General features: G+C 45.0%; 1 protein-coding gene across 7 annotated transcripts in view; it reads left to right on the top strand.

The window, feature by feature from the left end:
- The window catches only part of lrrfip1a (leucine rich repeat (in FLII) interacting protein 1a), a 38726-nt gene that overhangs the window by 10558 nt on the left and 10954 nt on the right, over positions 1-17214 (top strand). For 3 of the 7 annotated variants that reach the window (XM_079356758.1, XM_079356755.1, XM_079356752.1), the window contains exons 2-18: positions 251-337; positions 4849-4866; positions 4976-5047; positions 6493-6534; positions 7575-7625; positions 7798-7833; positions 9536-9601; positions 9674-9715; positions 9806-9865; positions 10808-10867; positions 12026-12109; positions 13022-13084; positions 13647-13724; positions 14420-14500; positions 15020-15046; positions 15407-15532; positions 16042-16113. In XM_079356758.1, coding sequence (XP_079212884.1) covers positions 251-337; positions 4849-4866; positions 4976-5047; positions 6493-6534; positions 7575-7625; positions 7798-7833; positions 9536-9601; positions 9674-9715; positions 9806-9865; positions 10808-10867; positions 12026-12109; positions 13022-13084; positions 13647-13724; positions 14420-14500; positions 15020-15046; positions 15407-15532; positions 16042-16113 — 1065 coding nt within the window. The remainder of the gene's footprint in view (positions 1-250; positions 338-4848; positions 4867-4975; positions 5048-6492; positions 6535-7574; positions 7626-7797; positions 7834-9535; positions 9602-9673; positions 9716-9805; positions 9866-10807; positions 10868-12025; positions 12110-13021; positions 13085-13646; positions 13725-14419; positions 14501-15019; positions 15047-15406; positions 15533-16041; positions 16114-17214) is intronic. The other 4 variants (XM_079356753.1, XM_079356754.1, XM_079356756.1 and 1 more) reach the window with 4 other exon arrangements.

Raw genomic sequence — 17214 nt, 5'->3', positions numbered from 1 at the left:
TCTGTTACCTAAGCACACGTTAGCAAACAATGCTATAAATGGAGGACAGTCACTACATGTGAACTCTTATTACGGAGCCGTTGTTCTTGGAGATTTAAGAATTCACATGTCTGAGGAACTGTCCGTCTGTTCACACGACTCTTCCTCTTTTCTAAATTGTCTCTCTGGTCATATTAACGCCTATCTCACTTCTATGTTTGTCCTGTTTCCTCTTTGTCTTTTCCTGTGTCTCTGTGTGCCATCCTGTCAGGCTGAAGCCAGGCTGGCAGCGAAGAGGGCCGCCCGAGCAGAGGCCCGCGAGATCCGGATGAAGGAGCTGGAGAGACAACAGAAAGAGGTATGAGATAAAGTGTGTGTGTGTGTGTGTGTGTGTGTGTGTGTGTGTGTGTGTGTGTGTGTGTGTGTGTGTGTGTGTGTGTGTGTGTGTGTGTGTGTGTGTGTGTGTGTGTGTGTGTGTGTGTGTGTGTGTGTGTGTGTGTGTGTGTGTGTGTGTGTGTGTGTGTGTGTGTGTGTGTGTGTGTGTGTGTGTGTGTGTGTGTGTGTGTGTGTGTGTGTGTGTGTGTGTGTGTACACACTGCAGGTCAGTAGTGTGTTCATGGAGTTTTTTCCTTCCCTCGTTGAGCTTCTACGTTCAGGACTTTTCCCCAGCTGACTATTCTTAGCGGGGACTAATCCCAGACACACAAACACACTTCCGCTTCTCACCTGTCGACACCACACGTATAATGCTCGTCTGTTTTCTGTGTCCAGAGAGGATTTGGACGTTAAGACCACTGAAACTCGACATCCATGGCGGCCTGGGACCTAAATCTCTTTCTCACGTCCGCCCCCCCTCTGACAGATCTTTGTTTTTGTCTGATTCAAGAGATGATCAGTGTTTCTGTTCGGATGCTGGATTAAACAGAGAAACATTAAGGGTAGTACTCAGACTGTTAGAGCTCGAAATGGAACAACAACCAGGAGTGTTATAAAAAATAATATGTAACAAAACCCAAAATGTACTAACTGGTTAATAATGAAACAAACAAGGACCTGAAACAGGATGACTGAGTAAAAAAAGATGAGTGTTAAACATTCCCCTTTTATCCCTCCATGGACTCAGGCAGACCTCGGACACGTGACGCTCTGAAGCCAGCAGACCAAACACTTTTCTCCTCTTGTGAGGGAGCTCGCTCGTTAAATCTGCTGCTGCGGCGGCTGACTGACGTGAGAAGAGTGACGATCTGCTGATCATGACGTGGATTCACTGACGGCGACACAAAGTCACAACGCGTTTGTCTTTCTGAAGTATGGGGATTATCATGGTGCTGATCAACGTAGACAAACACAGGTCATACCCTCTGGATTAATGCTCATTGTTAATCTAAGTCTGTTCAGAGGTTGACTCTGTTGATGTGTGTGTGTGTGTGTGTGTGTGTGCACGCTCATGTGTGTCCCTTAAACCCATTAGCCGGGTTTGAAAGTAGCTTAGCAGGTTGCTCCTGGCCCAAGCCGACGGTGTACATTTGTTGTTGTAGTTGTTGCCGTGTTGTCGACGTGAACATGGCTTTCCTCACTCACGATCACCTTCGGGACTTCTGGAAGTTTCCTCACATACTGACGAGCGGACTTACAGCTGGATTACTGGCCGTATAGCACAAAGCGCGGTGGTTCCTTGTGTTGTTCTAAACTCAAATTCTCAGCGCTCCATCCGACCGTGCTCCTGCCTGCATGACCACTCGTGCTCTTACGCCTTGATACACGGAGGATGCAGCCTTTCTTTGAACCCTGAGGGCAGGCAGGACGGCTGGGCGTCGGCTGGCAGGGAGGGGGCTGAGGGCCGCCCTCTCCGGGCGCCCAGGAACCCCTCCGATCAAAAAGGGGAGCTTGGTGAGTGGAAGAGAAGGGGTGCATGTATTTAAGCTGATTGTGTAACTCGATGGACGAGCTTATGACGACGTCTGGCTCTCCTGCTAATTGGTTGTCCAGACATGTAATGAGAGACGAGTAAGCAGACGAGAGCCCACCGGCCTGTGATTGATCTGCCATATTTTAGTTTGATTATGGGCTTCCTCCTCATCATACACTGTTTGAGCCTGGATCCACCTCTGCTGGTTTGAAAGAGTCTTTTTGTGAAGTCATCTGGATGAAGAGATTTGAATTCCTCCCTTTCACTGTGCTGCGAACAAACTGGATATTTGATCCAGTAATAATATAAAGTGTTTTTCATTATACTGGTGACATCCAGAGTGAGATAGAGAAGCTTGCTCAAGCTGAGGACATTACACCTATTGACCTCAAGGGGGCGCAGGATGAACCCAGTTTGCTTTTTCACAATAATGGTAGTCAGAGTGACTTTAAATCTGTAGTTATTTCTAAAAAGGGACAATAGTGTAATATCGTTCTTAATGTTCCCGTCTCGTCATCGTGAAGCCCTGAACCCTTCACCAAGAACTCAGTCAGCACTATCGACAGATTCCCTGATTTGTAATGTGAATGTGTCGGTCCATTTTCTTTATGTACGCCAATAGAATAAAATTCTCCCAGATGATATGTAGTCATGTGAGGAAGGGCCAATTAAAGGAAACTGACATTCACAACCTGTAATTTTACTTGTTCATGGCGGGGTCACGTGACTACACGTCCAATCAGCAACATGGAATCTGAGTCCGTCGTTTGGACACATTTAGTCTTTAGGGAAGACGAGGCCGAACAAAAGGAAGTCAGATGTAAACACTGCAGGTCATTTATTCTCTACTGACGTTCATTTCTACTGTCAAACTAAAATGTGTCGTTTTCAAGTTTAAAATATTCAATAATCAACCACAAATTAGTTCATCAGATATGATCAGTCGTTGGTTTGAAAACACTTCCCAGCTTTAATAGTTGAGCTTATTTACAGCAGAGAGCATGTCCGGGAACTGTGAGGGTGAAAAACACAAACGAAATAATCGTCACCGAGGTCAAATGTTTGAGTTATTTATTCTGAAAATGTAACATAAGACAAAGTGAACATAAAAAACAGAGAGAAAATAAATAATAGTTACAAACAGTGGAAAGTAAAATTCAGAAAAAATAAATAAAATAATTTTGGATAATAAGCTTTTATAATTATCATGTCTGCAGTAGAGGGAGAAGAAGTGAAACTCTTATTTTATTATGATTATCATGTAATCTGTTATTTTTTTATAGTTTATATATTTATTTTTTGACCTGGTGTTTGTCTCTCCTAGAAGTCACATGATTGTGAAAGTAGATTTCTAAACATGAAGATCAGCCTGTCGTTTCACCCTTCAGTCTGCTCTCACCGTGCCGCAGCTTCAAAGAGAGGGCGGCCATGTTTTCATGACTCGACAAGATTCAGCAAACTTTCAGAGTGTGCTGTGCTTACAGAGTGCAGACGAGAGCAGGGAGCGGTTTGTCATCCAGGAGAGATGATGCCGCGCTGACAGAGGTCACATGGGAGTGCTTCTCTGGAAGCCACTATTAAAAGCAGCCAATCCATCGAGTGGGCAAGTACCCACGGCAGACAGTGTATTAAATCTGGATTAAGCCCTCCACCCGTGGGTTGTGTAGTCGTTAGTGTTGACGTTGTTGGGAAACGTTCTCAGTTCAAGACCTATAAAGCACAGCAGGCCGTCAGTGACACCATGTGCTATTTCTGTGCACTTCTTCTGTCATCTCGCCAGATTATGACAAAGCAATGTCGTGCACGCAAACTCTGCTTCCTCGTCCTCTGGCAGGCCTCACAATGAGTAGGCTCGTCAGTGAATAGAAAGCAGGAGGAGATCTGATGAAGAGCAGAGGACACGTGGACAAACCGGGCACGCTCAGTAAAGAGGTGAAGAAAAACACACCGCTGATCAGACACACTGGACTCCAGGCTCGTCTATAGTGTGACACACTGTCCTGAGGATTTCTCCTCCCGTCCTCCAGGCCTGAGTGGAGTCAGTGAAACCTTTGTGTCCCTTTCAGGATTCTCACAGTTTTAAACCGTACGAGCTGGCTGCTTGTGTCCATACGAGCCTGCATGAGCTGGTGTGGCTCAGTTCAGGAAGCTTCAGCGTCATAAGAGAGGTGAAGTGTCCCTTCAGACACTCCAGTGTATGAGTCTGCTGATATTATATAAAGCTATACGTTGCTGTTTCTCGCTTACAGAAAGGATGGAAGCTTCACAAAAACAAGTTAGATTCCATCTTTTTTTGTGTCCTTTGTTTGAGAAACAGTCTCAGACAAAAACAACAACAACCACTTGTAGAGATTGTACTTTGATCAGGTGAGCTAAATAAATCTTTGTAAGCATTTCCAAATCTTCTATTCCTATTAATCATTAATCCAAATATGAAAACAAAGAGGCCTGTGTCTGAAAACACCTGCAGTTTAAAGAAGAGGCGTTCATTGGGTTTATTGAGAGGACCTCTGAGGGACTCGTGCGTCATCAAAGGTTCAGCTGTCATCCATCTTGACCTTTACAAAGAAAACACAGCGAGCATATGTCAGGGTCAAGGTTTTCCCGGAGTCCTGGTCCCACGATGTGTCAGGTGTTTGTCACAAGATTCAGATCTGCAGTCACGGGAGCGTGGACCTGGAAGTGACCACCTCAGCTTTCTGCTCGCCTCAAGGCATCCTGGGAAACCGTCTAACGTTTCCCCTCTGGGTCCAGGGGTGTGTGAGTTTTCTTGGGTGGGCTGCTGGTGGTCGTGCCATGCACACGGGGGGGAACTTCACATTCCTGAGCTGCTCTGGTTAGCAGCTCCTCCACATGTCATCCTCCTCGACCTCTGACCTCTTTTCATATCTTTGTTTCTGACATCTCTCTGTTTCTCTTTTTCTCTCCTCCTCTTGTCTCTGGTCGATGTCGCTGTGCAGATCTTTCAGGTGCAAAAGGTAGGCCTCTCTCTCCTTCCCTCCACCTTCCTGACATCACTCCTCACATTCAGCATGACAATCCAAGGCTACGCGGGACATGTTTGTTAACGTCCCTGTCTCTCCATAGAAATATTACGGCTTGAACACCAAACTAGACGACCGATCGGACAGCAAATGGGGCGATATTGAACAGTGGATGGTACAGTGTGTTTGTGTGCTGTGTTGAGCCTCTTACTAACAAAAGGTGCACGTGTATTTTCATGCCTCCCGTTTTTGTTTCGTTGGAAAATTGCAGAGTCTGCTTTTGAATTCCACTTAATTCCTGTTAAGCTATTTTGGAAAATAACAGATTATAAGGAATCAAAGCTCCATTAATGATAATCCACTTATTAAGAGGAGCAGGGCGCCCGTTTGGCTTCCTCTCAGCGTGACCATCTGGCCCGTTGGTGTGAGACTGCTCGGGATTGACACTTTTTTTCCCGTCTTTAGTTTTCCACGTTGACTCGTCTTCACCCGCAGAGAGCTTGAAACACAGGCGTGTGTGTGTGTTTGTGTGTGTGTGTGTGTGTGTGTCCGACTCACCGCAGCGTGTGTCTGCTGTTTGTTTGGACTGAACTCATCCAGTTTGATGTGACGGGGGTGTCTCAGTGGATTTTGGCCGGATTACTGCTGATGGTTTAAAGAACATGTGTGTAAACAAGTGTGCCCCTCACTGTGACGTTAAAGCTGCCTGCATGTGTTTAAACAGGCCGGCTGCACACTGGAACTCCAGGAGTCATTGCTGCCTCATGTCACCATGTTTGAGCTGAAATCATGGAACAGAATGAAATAAATGAGCTACTTTTTGTGCACGTGAACAGGAAACATTAGTGTTTGTTTTGAAAGGACTTTACCCTTTCACATTTCAACCATCACAAACAAAGACTGTGAGGAGCCGTACTCCCACAGGTTCATATCAAACCTGTCAGAGTTCCTTCACCGCTTGCTTTGCAGACGTGTTTGCATGGCGCCCTCTCGCTCTCCGTTTTTAATGATGTGCAGTGATTAAGGGCTTTATTTAGCTAGTGAGTGAAATGTTGCAGCCGTGAAGACTGAGCGAGAAGAGAAGAAGAAACTCTGGTTTTTATTTAGTGTTGTGACTGCGTTGGTTTGTTGAAGAGACGTCTTTGCACATACTTCTCCTCCCTGTGAAAAACCTTTTTAAAACTTTAAATTTGACTCCTTCTAGCAAGCGGAGTGCTTGTTTCTACAATCACACTGCTTCTTTTTTTCCACTTTAAATCAACCTGTCTGTTTGTTTGGAGAGTAAATCTGTAACAGAAAGGGATCAGAGTGAATACCTGGAGAACAATGAACAATGACGGCTCATTTTTAGACTCGTTGTGTGAATTAACATTTTTCTGAGTGTGCGTGTGTGTGTGTGTGTGTGTGTGTGTGTGTGTGTGTGTGTGTGATCAGCTAACGACAGCATGCGAGTCTGTGTCTTTATAAAGTTGACTTTCAGCGTGCAGTCCTCCTGATGAGTTTTAAACACGGAGGTCTTCAGTCTGCAGCTGAAGCAACGTTTACCTTCCTCACACATTGATCATCTCTCTCCTCCCTTTCACCCTTCATCTCCTCTCCTCTCCCTCTCTCTGCTTCCAGGAGGACAGTGAGAGATACTCACGGTCTTCAGTGATACACACGGTTTGTTTCCATCTCATCATTCCTTTCTTTCATTAAAAACATTTCTGAACATGCTGCATGAAAAACATGAACATGCCTCTCAGAGGAACTATGATAATCAGTGTTTTCTAGATCCTGTTAAACAAAGCTATACTTCTTATTGATCTTTGATATTATACAGACTGGCTCAACACGTGTGACCTGTTCTGTGTATCTTCCCCTTCATGAGCTCATCACGTCGTCCATGTTGTCTGGACGGATTCAGACTGATGAATCCGTCTGATACATGTTTTTAATCAAAGCTATAAAAGACCAGCTAACAGTACGAGCATGTGTTTGGACTGTGAGAGCACACACACACACACACACACACACACACACACACACACACACGCACACACACACGCACACACACACACACACACACACACACACACGGGGGGGGGGGGGGGGGACTCCTCAGACGGGGAATCAAACCCGGGACCTCCGTCCACTCGAGCAGCGTGGATTCCCCCGGGTCCAAAGACCTGCTGCTGAGGTTTATCAGTGCCTGTAGGTGTGGGCGTGGCTGCTTGTCTGTGATTGACAGGTGAACCTTTGCTGTTTACAAAGCCTTTACTGTTAGCGGCTCCACATACTTATTTAATATTTCTTTATTCTTAGTTTGATTTTCTCCCTTTTTACTCATTTAAATGAAGCTGACAGACAACATGCACGTCAGCGTCCCAAGGAAACCAAACGAGCCAATCGGCTCTTCTATATGAGCGATGAGTCGGCTCCTGGTTTCTTCATGTATAAAGTGTTATTCTGTTTATTATGACGTTTAGGGCGATCACAGACAGGCGTATCAATCATAGGTCCATGTTTTTTTTTCTCCATTTGGCTGATTTCATGAAGCTGAAATGGTACGTGATGAAGAGGTGTTTGTGGGCGGGCTCTAATCACTGAGCTGACCCGGAGCCACAGCTCAAAGAACTCGTGTGAACCTTGTGTCCTTGCAGCAGGAAGCCCTCCGCCCCGTCTTCTAACCATCCATCTCAATGTCTCACTCTCTCACACAGCTCTCAGACGAAGATGAGCGGATGTCAGTGGGAAGCCGGGGCAGTGTCAGGGTCAGTATCACTCAACCAGCACACGCTTTCAAAACCACACATTCTCTCTTTTTCTATCATGTATGAACTTCTTTCCTTTCCTCAAACGTTTGCGTACGTTGGAGGCCCTGATGCTGCGGGTGTGTGTGTGTGTGCACGCTCTGCTGATGATATCATTGTGTCCTTTGCACAGTCGGATCTCGATGCAGTTGGTGCTTATGCTGGAGGGGTAAGGCACTGTGGATGTGTGTTTAGGACTGTGCTGTTTACCTGTCCTTGTTTCACTAATACCTCGGGTCTGTGCAAACTCCTCCACTACTGACCTGCAGTGTGTGCGCACACACACACGCACACACACACACACACACACACACACACACACACACACACACACACACACACACACACACACACACACACACACACACACACACACACACACACACACGTTTACAGCCTGGTACAAGAAAAGAAACAAGTTATCGTCATCATGAGCTCACACTGTGTTTTAATGGATCTGTTTTGGATGTTTCGATGCATGTTGTCCATGTCAGACGTGGAGCTGACATGATTGACAGGTGGACGACAGTGAACATTTTGTCAGGAGGCTTAAAGCCCGCCTCCTCCAGTTCTCAGCCTGTGATTCGGTTGAATGAAAGTTATTCTGAGACGGCTTTTCCAACATGTGGAGCGGCTGACGTCACTCAGCCTCGGTCCTGTAACAGCCTGTGCATGATGTGAACGTGTCTTGGCTTTTTCTCCTCGTTTCTAATGCATGTTGTTGGTGTGCCGAATTTTTAGTGTGAAAGGGAATTTTAAGATGAAAGCATCTTCCTGGTGTTTTAACATCTTCAGCCTCTGATCTAAGAGGAAGACTGATGAAACGTGTTGTGATTGATTGACTGCAGTTTGAAGGATCAACTCCTCACACTTCATTCGATTCTATCCTTTCCTTTTGTTTTGTTTTTGGTTGTTGTGAGGGAACACGGTCAGCCTGGACTCAGAGTTACAGAGCACCATCCCGCTCCAACAAAAACACACTGTGCACTATTTAAGGCACTGTTCCTCCTCAAAGTGTCCAACGCTATTCCTGTGCAGTGTAATGTGGAAAACATGTTCGCACTGATCATCTCTGCAGACGTCGGACTCGTTTGACTGAACATGGTGCTTCATCTCCAGCCTGCCCGCTGTCAGCAGTCATCCTGCATGTCTGTGTTGTGTGCTGCTCGGGTTGTTCATGTTTTCAGGTGTCATGTTGTGATGTGACGTCACCACCAGAAGGCTGTTTTAAATGTGCAGTATGTAAAATCCACCACTAGGGGGCTCTCAATCGAAACAATAACAAAAGAGGCTCGTGTAAGTATGCAACTAAAAACACAGACTATATAACGTGGTTTACTCCATCTTTAATTGAATTTAGATCCTTTCATGTAAACATTAGCATGCTAAAGCGTTAAAGCAACAACATGGGGGAGTTGACTGAAGGTCTCCGAGTGTAACTGCTGTGTTGGTAAACACACACAGAGCGGTCATGTGAGAGGTAGAAGCACGCTGACGTCTCACACAGTGAAGGATTGAAGACAACTTTTGGCTTCAGATGGAGTTATTTATTTGTCTGCGAGCCTGAGACATAACATAACTGCAGCCAGTAAAGTGCTGCTGACTGAGTATGTGTGGATCAGGGGGTTAAGGCTTGTATTCTACGTTTCCAACTGAAACGCCCCCTGCTGGTCATTAGAGAGAATGCAGGTTTCAGTTATCGCTTTCCCATGAGGCCAAGTTCTCCTCTTTGTTTTAAAGTCCATGGTTATGACTTTGCCCCTCCGTCTTCTGCCTGTTTGCTCGTGTGGTCTGTGGTTTGAGGCCGAGAGACATTTTTCCTGATTGTGTTTCACTCTTCACTCTTCTTCCTCTCTGTCACTCGCTCTAAGGGCTCGTCCTCAAGCTCGAGTAAGAAGTCAAAGAAAAAGAAGAAGCATAAGCACAAAGACAGAGACGTATGTAAAGAATGAAGCTGCACATGCACGCGACGCCCGTCACTCTTTCTCACTCGTCTTCTTTGTTCACAGAGGAACGGCTGTGACGATGATTACAGCACCATATCCAGCAGGGTTAGTAAGCGTGTGCTCGACGGATTGTTGTGAATGCTCTCTAAGCTGTCGCTCATGATGACCCTCCTCCTCTCTCCCTCCTCCTATCAGAGCTCCAGGCTCAGTGATGAGAGCAGCAGAGTGTCGCGCTCCTCCAGACTCGACCTCACGGTGCGTGGTGGCGCCCTCTGCTGCTTGATGCTTATCAGCGAACAACTGGTTAAACTTTAGTTAAGTCAACTGGACTCCTCCCATCATGTGGAGTTTTACTGAAAACAATAAAACAGGCAAAGTGTCGTCAGTGCAGCTGGAAATGTTCAATTAAGAAGCTGGATTTTAGGTTGAAACACATTTCACGTCTTTATGTTGGAATAAAGAGGGACTTCTTTTTTTCACGTTTGTAAATTAACCACTTAATCACCAGTAAGAAAAGTAAACAACAACAGGAAGGAGTCTCACGTTCTGTAAACAAACACCGGCCTCAGATTAGTTTGATTCCTTTAAGGTTAAAACACAAGCTACTTATTCAACATGTAAAAAGAGTTTTCATTAAATACTCAAAACAATGTAAAGGCTTCACAGACATTCAAGTAGAATTATACGTTTGCACCCTTTTTATACCGCAATCAAATAAATGAAATGCTTTTATTTTGCAATTCAGATGAAATTAGTGGACTTCCTGTTGGGCTTTTCGGATGAATTCAAGAGGATTTTATTTCCTTACATGTTCAGTATGCATAACAAGTTTCATGCATGTAGGTGAAGATAACAACATGGAGGTCTTTTTGCTAAAGTGACATACGAAAGCTCCTAAATATTAGATTTTTCACCAGAACTGAAGACGGTGCCAACGTTAGTGATTCGTCAGGGAAGGTTCAGGCCAACAAAGAAGTTTGAAGAGGGAGAAACAATAACACAAATGATGTTCATTTCCAGTCCTGGCTCGGAGATCCAGCCTTAATAAACAATGCACGATCATGCATGGCTTGAAAAGGTGGATATTTGATTGATTGACTTTTTCAAGGCCCTTGTTGAAGACGCTCTCTCAGCTCGTGCTGTGTGCTGTCAGAGAGATGTATGGACCATGACGTGCTGTTTGTGTTTCACTCTCAGAGCTCCAGACTCAGTGATGACTCTCGGCTGACTCGTGCGTCCAGATTAGACCTGCAGCCGGTGGGTGCACAGAGCACTGTGTTTTCTGACACCACGAGTGGCCTGTGCTGTGTTTATTAACAGGAAGAGTTGTGTTATCAATGCCTGACAACATTCTGGATGAACTGAAGTACCGTGCTGTTTTTATTCATGCAGTTTAATGAAACACTGTGTGCATGTATTTTCTGTAAGATTGTTGTTTGTGAAGTCACTGTGCAGTAAGCACATACAGTCTGTTTGCATGCAACAACTGTATTAGTATGATTAGTGTGCATGAGAGTGTGGCTCCTCTGACTCACAGAGAGAACTATCTGTGCCTGATTGGACCTTGAACACATCATCATATAGTGCCGTTTGTCATTTTAAAAAGAGGACTCCTGTTGTTTTATAAATCTGCTCCTATTACAGAAATGTCTGCTTCCTTTATCACTTAAAGGGGCGACATGTTTTGGAGTTGCTCCAGTGGCTTGTTTTGTGAAACAGGCTTTAAGGTGGTGCAGTAATCCCTGCAGGTCTGTCTGATCAAAGTACGGCCGCTGAAAAGGCTTTGGGCTTGTTGTGCTGCTGAGAGGCTGAACATGTTAGTCCAAGTTTTAAACAGCGTCCCAGAAGGATCCATGCAGAGATTCAAAGTGCTTCTGATACGGTAAGATTCATTTTCAACTTCATACACAACAGCTGTGATGAGAAGCCTGACTGCAGCCATCAGCTCTTCACTCTGTTATTGGGAGGCTTCAGTGTTTGAGTGGTGCGTCTGGATCAGGCACAGTAATGGTGTTACTCACGTCGACGTGAACAATGGGAGACAATGGAGAAGCTTGTTCTGCGAGGTTTGTCGAAGGAGTCTGAGTGAAGACTCTTTGTGGACGAACTTTGATCAGCAGTAATCACAGTTTTTTATCACGGATGCTTCCAGAAGAAAACTAATGAAGCAGCTCAGATAGTAGGAACGGCTTTATTTGATGATGTCATCAAGTGTCAGTGTGTCTGTTTGGTGCATGAGTTGGTGAGTTTTGCTACTTTCATCCTTTAAGTCTTTTTTTAAATGTTGCTATCAGGTGCTAACTAACCAGCCATCAGAAAGGATGAATGAAACGTGTTTCTATATTCGTGAACTTCCCATGGGACTCGAGCTCGCTCCTTCTCTGGGCTCATGACTCTCCCCTCTCATCCTCTCAGGCTTCTTATGCTTCCTCTGACTTGTACAAGTTGAATGGTCTGTCCTCGTCCAGAAACCCAGCTTCATCTTTCAATGGTTACCAGGTCTGTATCGACCTGTTCATTTCACACATGCACAAAACTCCTGAAGTTGTGTTTTTTTCTTTTTTCCTCGGGGGTTGAGCTGCATGTGTGAATGCAAACAGGCATGTTTTTCACCTGGACTTTTATCCAGAGTTTTCTCTGCTGTTTCTGTTTTCTCTGAGTGAGCTGATGTGAGACAGCAGCAGGATATGATGAGGAAAAATCAGCTGGAGCGAGCGAGCGAGTGGGAGGGAGGGAGGGAGGGAGTGGACGTTTATTCCCTGCGGTCGGTACATGACCACAGGCTGTACGCTCACTATCGGCTTCATCCACTCCAGCGTCTTTCTTTCTCCTCCTCCTGCTGTGAGCTGCATGTGTGAAAACTGTAAACTGTGCTGACCTTCACCTTCCTGCTGAGAAGGAGCTGATGAGTCTACGCTGTGCTGCAGGTCACTCAGTCAGACCTGTTGGTTTCATTCACCCATCCCTAACGTCCACACACTGTTATATAACACCTGTAATAAGCACTCACTCAAGTGTTTGTGAGGACGCCTTAAACTCAGCTTGTTTATCTGGACAGCTAAAGGATTCTGATGATTCAATAAAGAGCTTCCAGACGAATGCACGCACTTTTAAACTCACCTAACAGTCAGACACCGATCTTACACTGTTGTTGCATGAAATAAAAATCCTCTTTCTGTTCTCAGTGCTGATGCAGGTAAATAAGCTGTGTGTGTGTGTGTGTGTGTGTGTGTGTGTGTGTGTGTGTGTGTGTGTGTGTGTGTGTGTGTGTGTGTGTGTGTGTGTGTGTGTGTGTGTGTGTGTGTGTGTGTGTGTGTGTGTGTGTGTGTGTGTGTGTGTGTGTGTGTGTGTGTGTGTGTGTGTGTGTGTGTGTGTGTGTGTGTGTGTGTGTGTGTGTGTGTGTGTGTGTAGAGCTCCTTATACGAGGACAGTCTCTGCAGCGGGTCACGGCGAGTCGCTGGCTCCACCTCCCATGTAAGGTTTTCTTGGTTTGAGTGACCACGTGTGAAGGTGTTTTTGTTTGTTCATACTAATTAATCATAAGAAGATTTGATATTCTAATCTGTTGTGAAATCAAACAATGGGTTTGTTTTCTAACCCGAGATAACTCGAGTGTTTGTGCTGCTGCAGGTCCTTTAGATTTAGCCGCTGTGATCGATGATAAAGTTATAAAACTTTGATTTGATCATCTTGCCTGTCAGTGTTCTGTCACTGTTTGTTCATGTTAGTGCTAGCTTGGTTAGCAGAGTGCTGTTTGTGCATGAACAGGCTTAAAATGAAGGTGAACTCTTTATCTGAGCGTCCTATACACAAGGAGCAGCGTGCTGTCTCACAGAAGACTTCAAATAATCGTCGACTTGTGGAGAAAACGGAGAAGTCGGCTCCATTTCTCTCAGGCTGAGCGAATGCAGACTTAGAGCGCTCAGCGTTTCACTTCTCAGAGGCTGCATGCACTTGAAAGAACTAGTAAAGTGTGTGTGCGTGCGTGCATGCCTCCTGGTGACTACAGATCTGTAACCGTGTGTTTTCTCCTCAGCCTTTAGAGTACTCTAGTTATCGCAGCTCCGGCTCCAGAATCTCCTCCAGGGCCAGCTCGGCCCGCACAAGTCCAGTGGTGAGGCCCCCCCCCATCCATGTAACAGGAAACAAAACAAACACACTTAGTGAACACACAAACACAACAGAGAAGATTTCCAACATTAAAAGTACAACAGTCACAGCTGTGGACTGGACACCTTCAGAGGAGAGAGGTTCAGTCCATACATGAAGACAGGAAACTGTGCATGTACCTGCTTTTACACTGGAAATAATGCTTGTTGTAATGCATGTAGCGCCCTCTGCTGGTGACAGACAATATGTCAGTCAGGCTCTGCTGTTAATAAGATGTAGTTCACAAGTTTGTTTCACTGTTGTTCCTTTTACTTCTCGTCCCACCGAGGTGTTTGTAATGTTTGTGACTGAACGTAGCTGCCATCCCTCACTGTACCATGTGACATTAAGGAAGTTGATAGACAGTGTTTGGCTCTAAGTAACGGTGACTGTAAACAGCACAGCAGGTGTTTCCTGTTAGACCTGCACTGGACTACGCTGAAGTTACAGGTTTGAATTAAAGTCATTATGAATGATCATGAGCAGCGCTGAGGTTCAACGTTCCCATCAAACATTCCTCCCAGGATCTCTCTGTGGATGTTGATCAGACTGAGCAGTAGGCTGCTCTTCACCTGAACACTTAGACTCTCTTTGACTCTGTGCTCACACTCTCTGATGTGTTGTTTGTTGTCCTGTGTCGCCTCCTGGTGGCCGATGTAGGACAGTTTTTTGAGGAGTGCGGCCGGGAGCAGTGGGCTCACCAGAGACCTGGACGATGTCACGATTCCTGACTTTTCTGACGTGAGTCGCTTTGCGCACGAAGGACGAAGAGGAAGTCGTGATGTGAGCTGAACTCTGCTTTTATTTGTTGGGCTGCCAGCTCCTTCCCTCGTGTGGATTTCACCCTACAAACAGGACTAATGAATAAGTGCTCGGTGTGTTGACTGAGGATACTACCAGTGTGTTTGTGTGTGTGTGTGTGTGTGTGTGTGTGTGTGTGTGTGTGTGGCAGGGAGACTCGTGGAAGCACTGTTGCTAACCCGTGATTAGTTGTGATTGAGCAGCTGTTTGAGGTTTACTGTTGACCTGGTAAGTTTGGAGGGTTTTTTTCGGAGTGACTTTTCACACCTTGTACTAATTATTTGCACGCTGAAGCAAATAAAACCAAACGTGTGTCGTTAGTAAAATGTTGACGAGCAGAAATAAGAACTTCACTTTCTCACTGCTGAGCTGAGATTTGTCCTCGTTTGAGATTTGTCCTCGTGGCCTCTTCACCTTCATCCTCTGCTTGTTGTGACCGTGTTTTATTTTTCTCAACAGGGGGAGGACAGAGATTATCTGGAGAAGGTGAGTTTTACACATCACATAAAACGAGTCTGAAAATGACTTTAAAGGGAATTCAGTCAGCAGCACAAAAGTTGATGAGTCGAGCTGAAAGTATCATTGGAAGGTTAAAAACATTTAAGCCTGAAACCAGTCCTCACATTATTAGTTATTGAATGTTTCTAAAAGTCTGAGACATAATCTGACATAATGCAGCAACATGATCCTGTCGGAGAGCCAACAGACTCCAGTGTCTGCTCAGTTTGTTTGTTGACCAGCAGCTTCAGTGTTCTTTAAAGAAGTGAGCGTGTCTTTAAAGACGGTGATATGAAGGTGTATGAACAACAAGAGAAGCTTTTCTTTAAGGGTTTCCTTCTTCCTCAGGGTTCTCGAGCAGCTTCTGCCTTAACTGCAGGGACCCTCACCTCGTTAGGCGGGACGTCCTCGCGGAGGGGCAGCGGGGAGACGGCCATCACTGTCGACGCAGAGACGTCTTTACGAGAGATCAAGGTAAAGACACAGAAGACCATCGTTCTGGAGTTCTTGTTTTCTACTAAACTTTATTTGATTGTTTACATGAAAACAAGAAATTATTGTTTATATTATAAATACTCAAAACGTTTAAATGTTACTTTCATGCAATGTGACAGGCTCTTAAATCTGATGACCTTAAATCAAAGACTGCTCACAACAACGTCAGATCAAATCTGTTGAAAGCACAATCAGCCTCAGACATTTTCACATCATCTCCATCACACAAAGTTTGTCTCCTCGTTTGTCTCTGAGTTTTAACCGTCATGAGGAGACGGATAAAGTGTCGTAACATAAAGTGCTTCATGCAACCACAGAAGATGTGTCTGACTGTCCTCCACATGAACATAAATCACAGACTCAGAGGGAGGGATGCTCTGCTGTTTCATTCCTTCTTCACACACTTGTGTTTGTCCTCTGTCTGATGCTGTCACGCTGCTCGTCTCTGCTGCTGCTGCTGCTGCTGTTGCTGCACTCTTCATCTGCAGGAGATTCATGAACTGAAGGATCAGATACAGGATGTGGAAACCAAGTACACGCAGAACCTTAAAGAAGTCAAGGTATAAGCCTGACAGCCTCCCTGAACCCCTGGACTCAATACTGACTAATATGTCTGCGTGTCACATTCAGATAGACACTGTCTGCTTACCAGTGGAGCACTGACATGATGAACACATACTGTAGTTAGTGTTTCTACTGTATGACCACGTCACTGACATCACACTCGATAAACAGACTTCCTGTAATACGTGGTGCGTGACAGCGGTGTGTAAATATTCTTCTGGTATCACAGCGACAGACTAGCGCCGCCTGCTGGCATAGAGAGTTCTTTTTTTTATTACATTGATCATTAATTGGCAGGCAATCTAAACCCATGAGACTCCGCAGGGCAGGTTACTGACAAACATTAACATTTGTGAGGCTTAGATTTAGAAACGTTTCAGTCATTAAGTGTAGGAAAGTTATTTTTTTTTTGCTTGTTTTTAAAGATGCAATCTGAACGGGTGAAATCTCCACCTGTGTGTTTCTGTAGCATCTGTTTATTTCTGAATCCTGCATGTCTTTACTTCTTGCTGATTCCTGACAGTGATATTTAAATACCGTAAATTCCGGACTATTGAGCGCACCTGGACATAAGCCGCACCGGCTAAAAATAAGTCAATAAATGTATTTGTACATATATAAGCCGCACTTGATTATAAGACGCAGGTGTCCACGTTGTAACGAGCTATTTACACAGAAAGATGTGACACAAAAACATTGTTTTAACATTTAATTAACTACGTAGGCTACTGGTAACATCCGCAAATACGAAGCCTACTAACTGGAAATCCTTTATCGAACAGTGTCAGTAACACGGCTGATGAAAAAGATTACAGTAATACAGTCCTACATTTCACAAGAAAAAGTCCATCCATTCACTGCCTCAGAATGACGTCATTTCCTCACTTCCTCAGTCTCTTTTTCATTGTCGCTGTCAGTGTCATCTTAACGTGCAGCAGCTCTGTTAGCTTCTTTGACAGCCAGGTCGATCGCCTTTAACTTGAAAGCTGCATCATATGTATTTCTCCAGGTGTTTTCCATGATGAGGGTGCGTGCATGAAGCGCAAAATGACTGACATTAAGCTCAGACGTGACGAGGTCAAATGTTTTTGCGGCAG

Source organism: Symphodus melops, assembly GCF_947650265.1.
Source record: "Symphodus melops genome assembly, chromosome: 12".
Taxonomy (NCBI): domain Eukaryota; kingdom Metazoa; phylum Chordata; class Actinopteri; order Labriformes; family Labridae; genus Symphodus; species Symphodus melops.
This window is presented reverse-complemented; position numbering and strand designations above follow the sequence as displayed.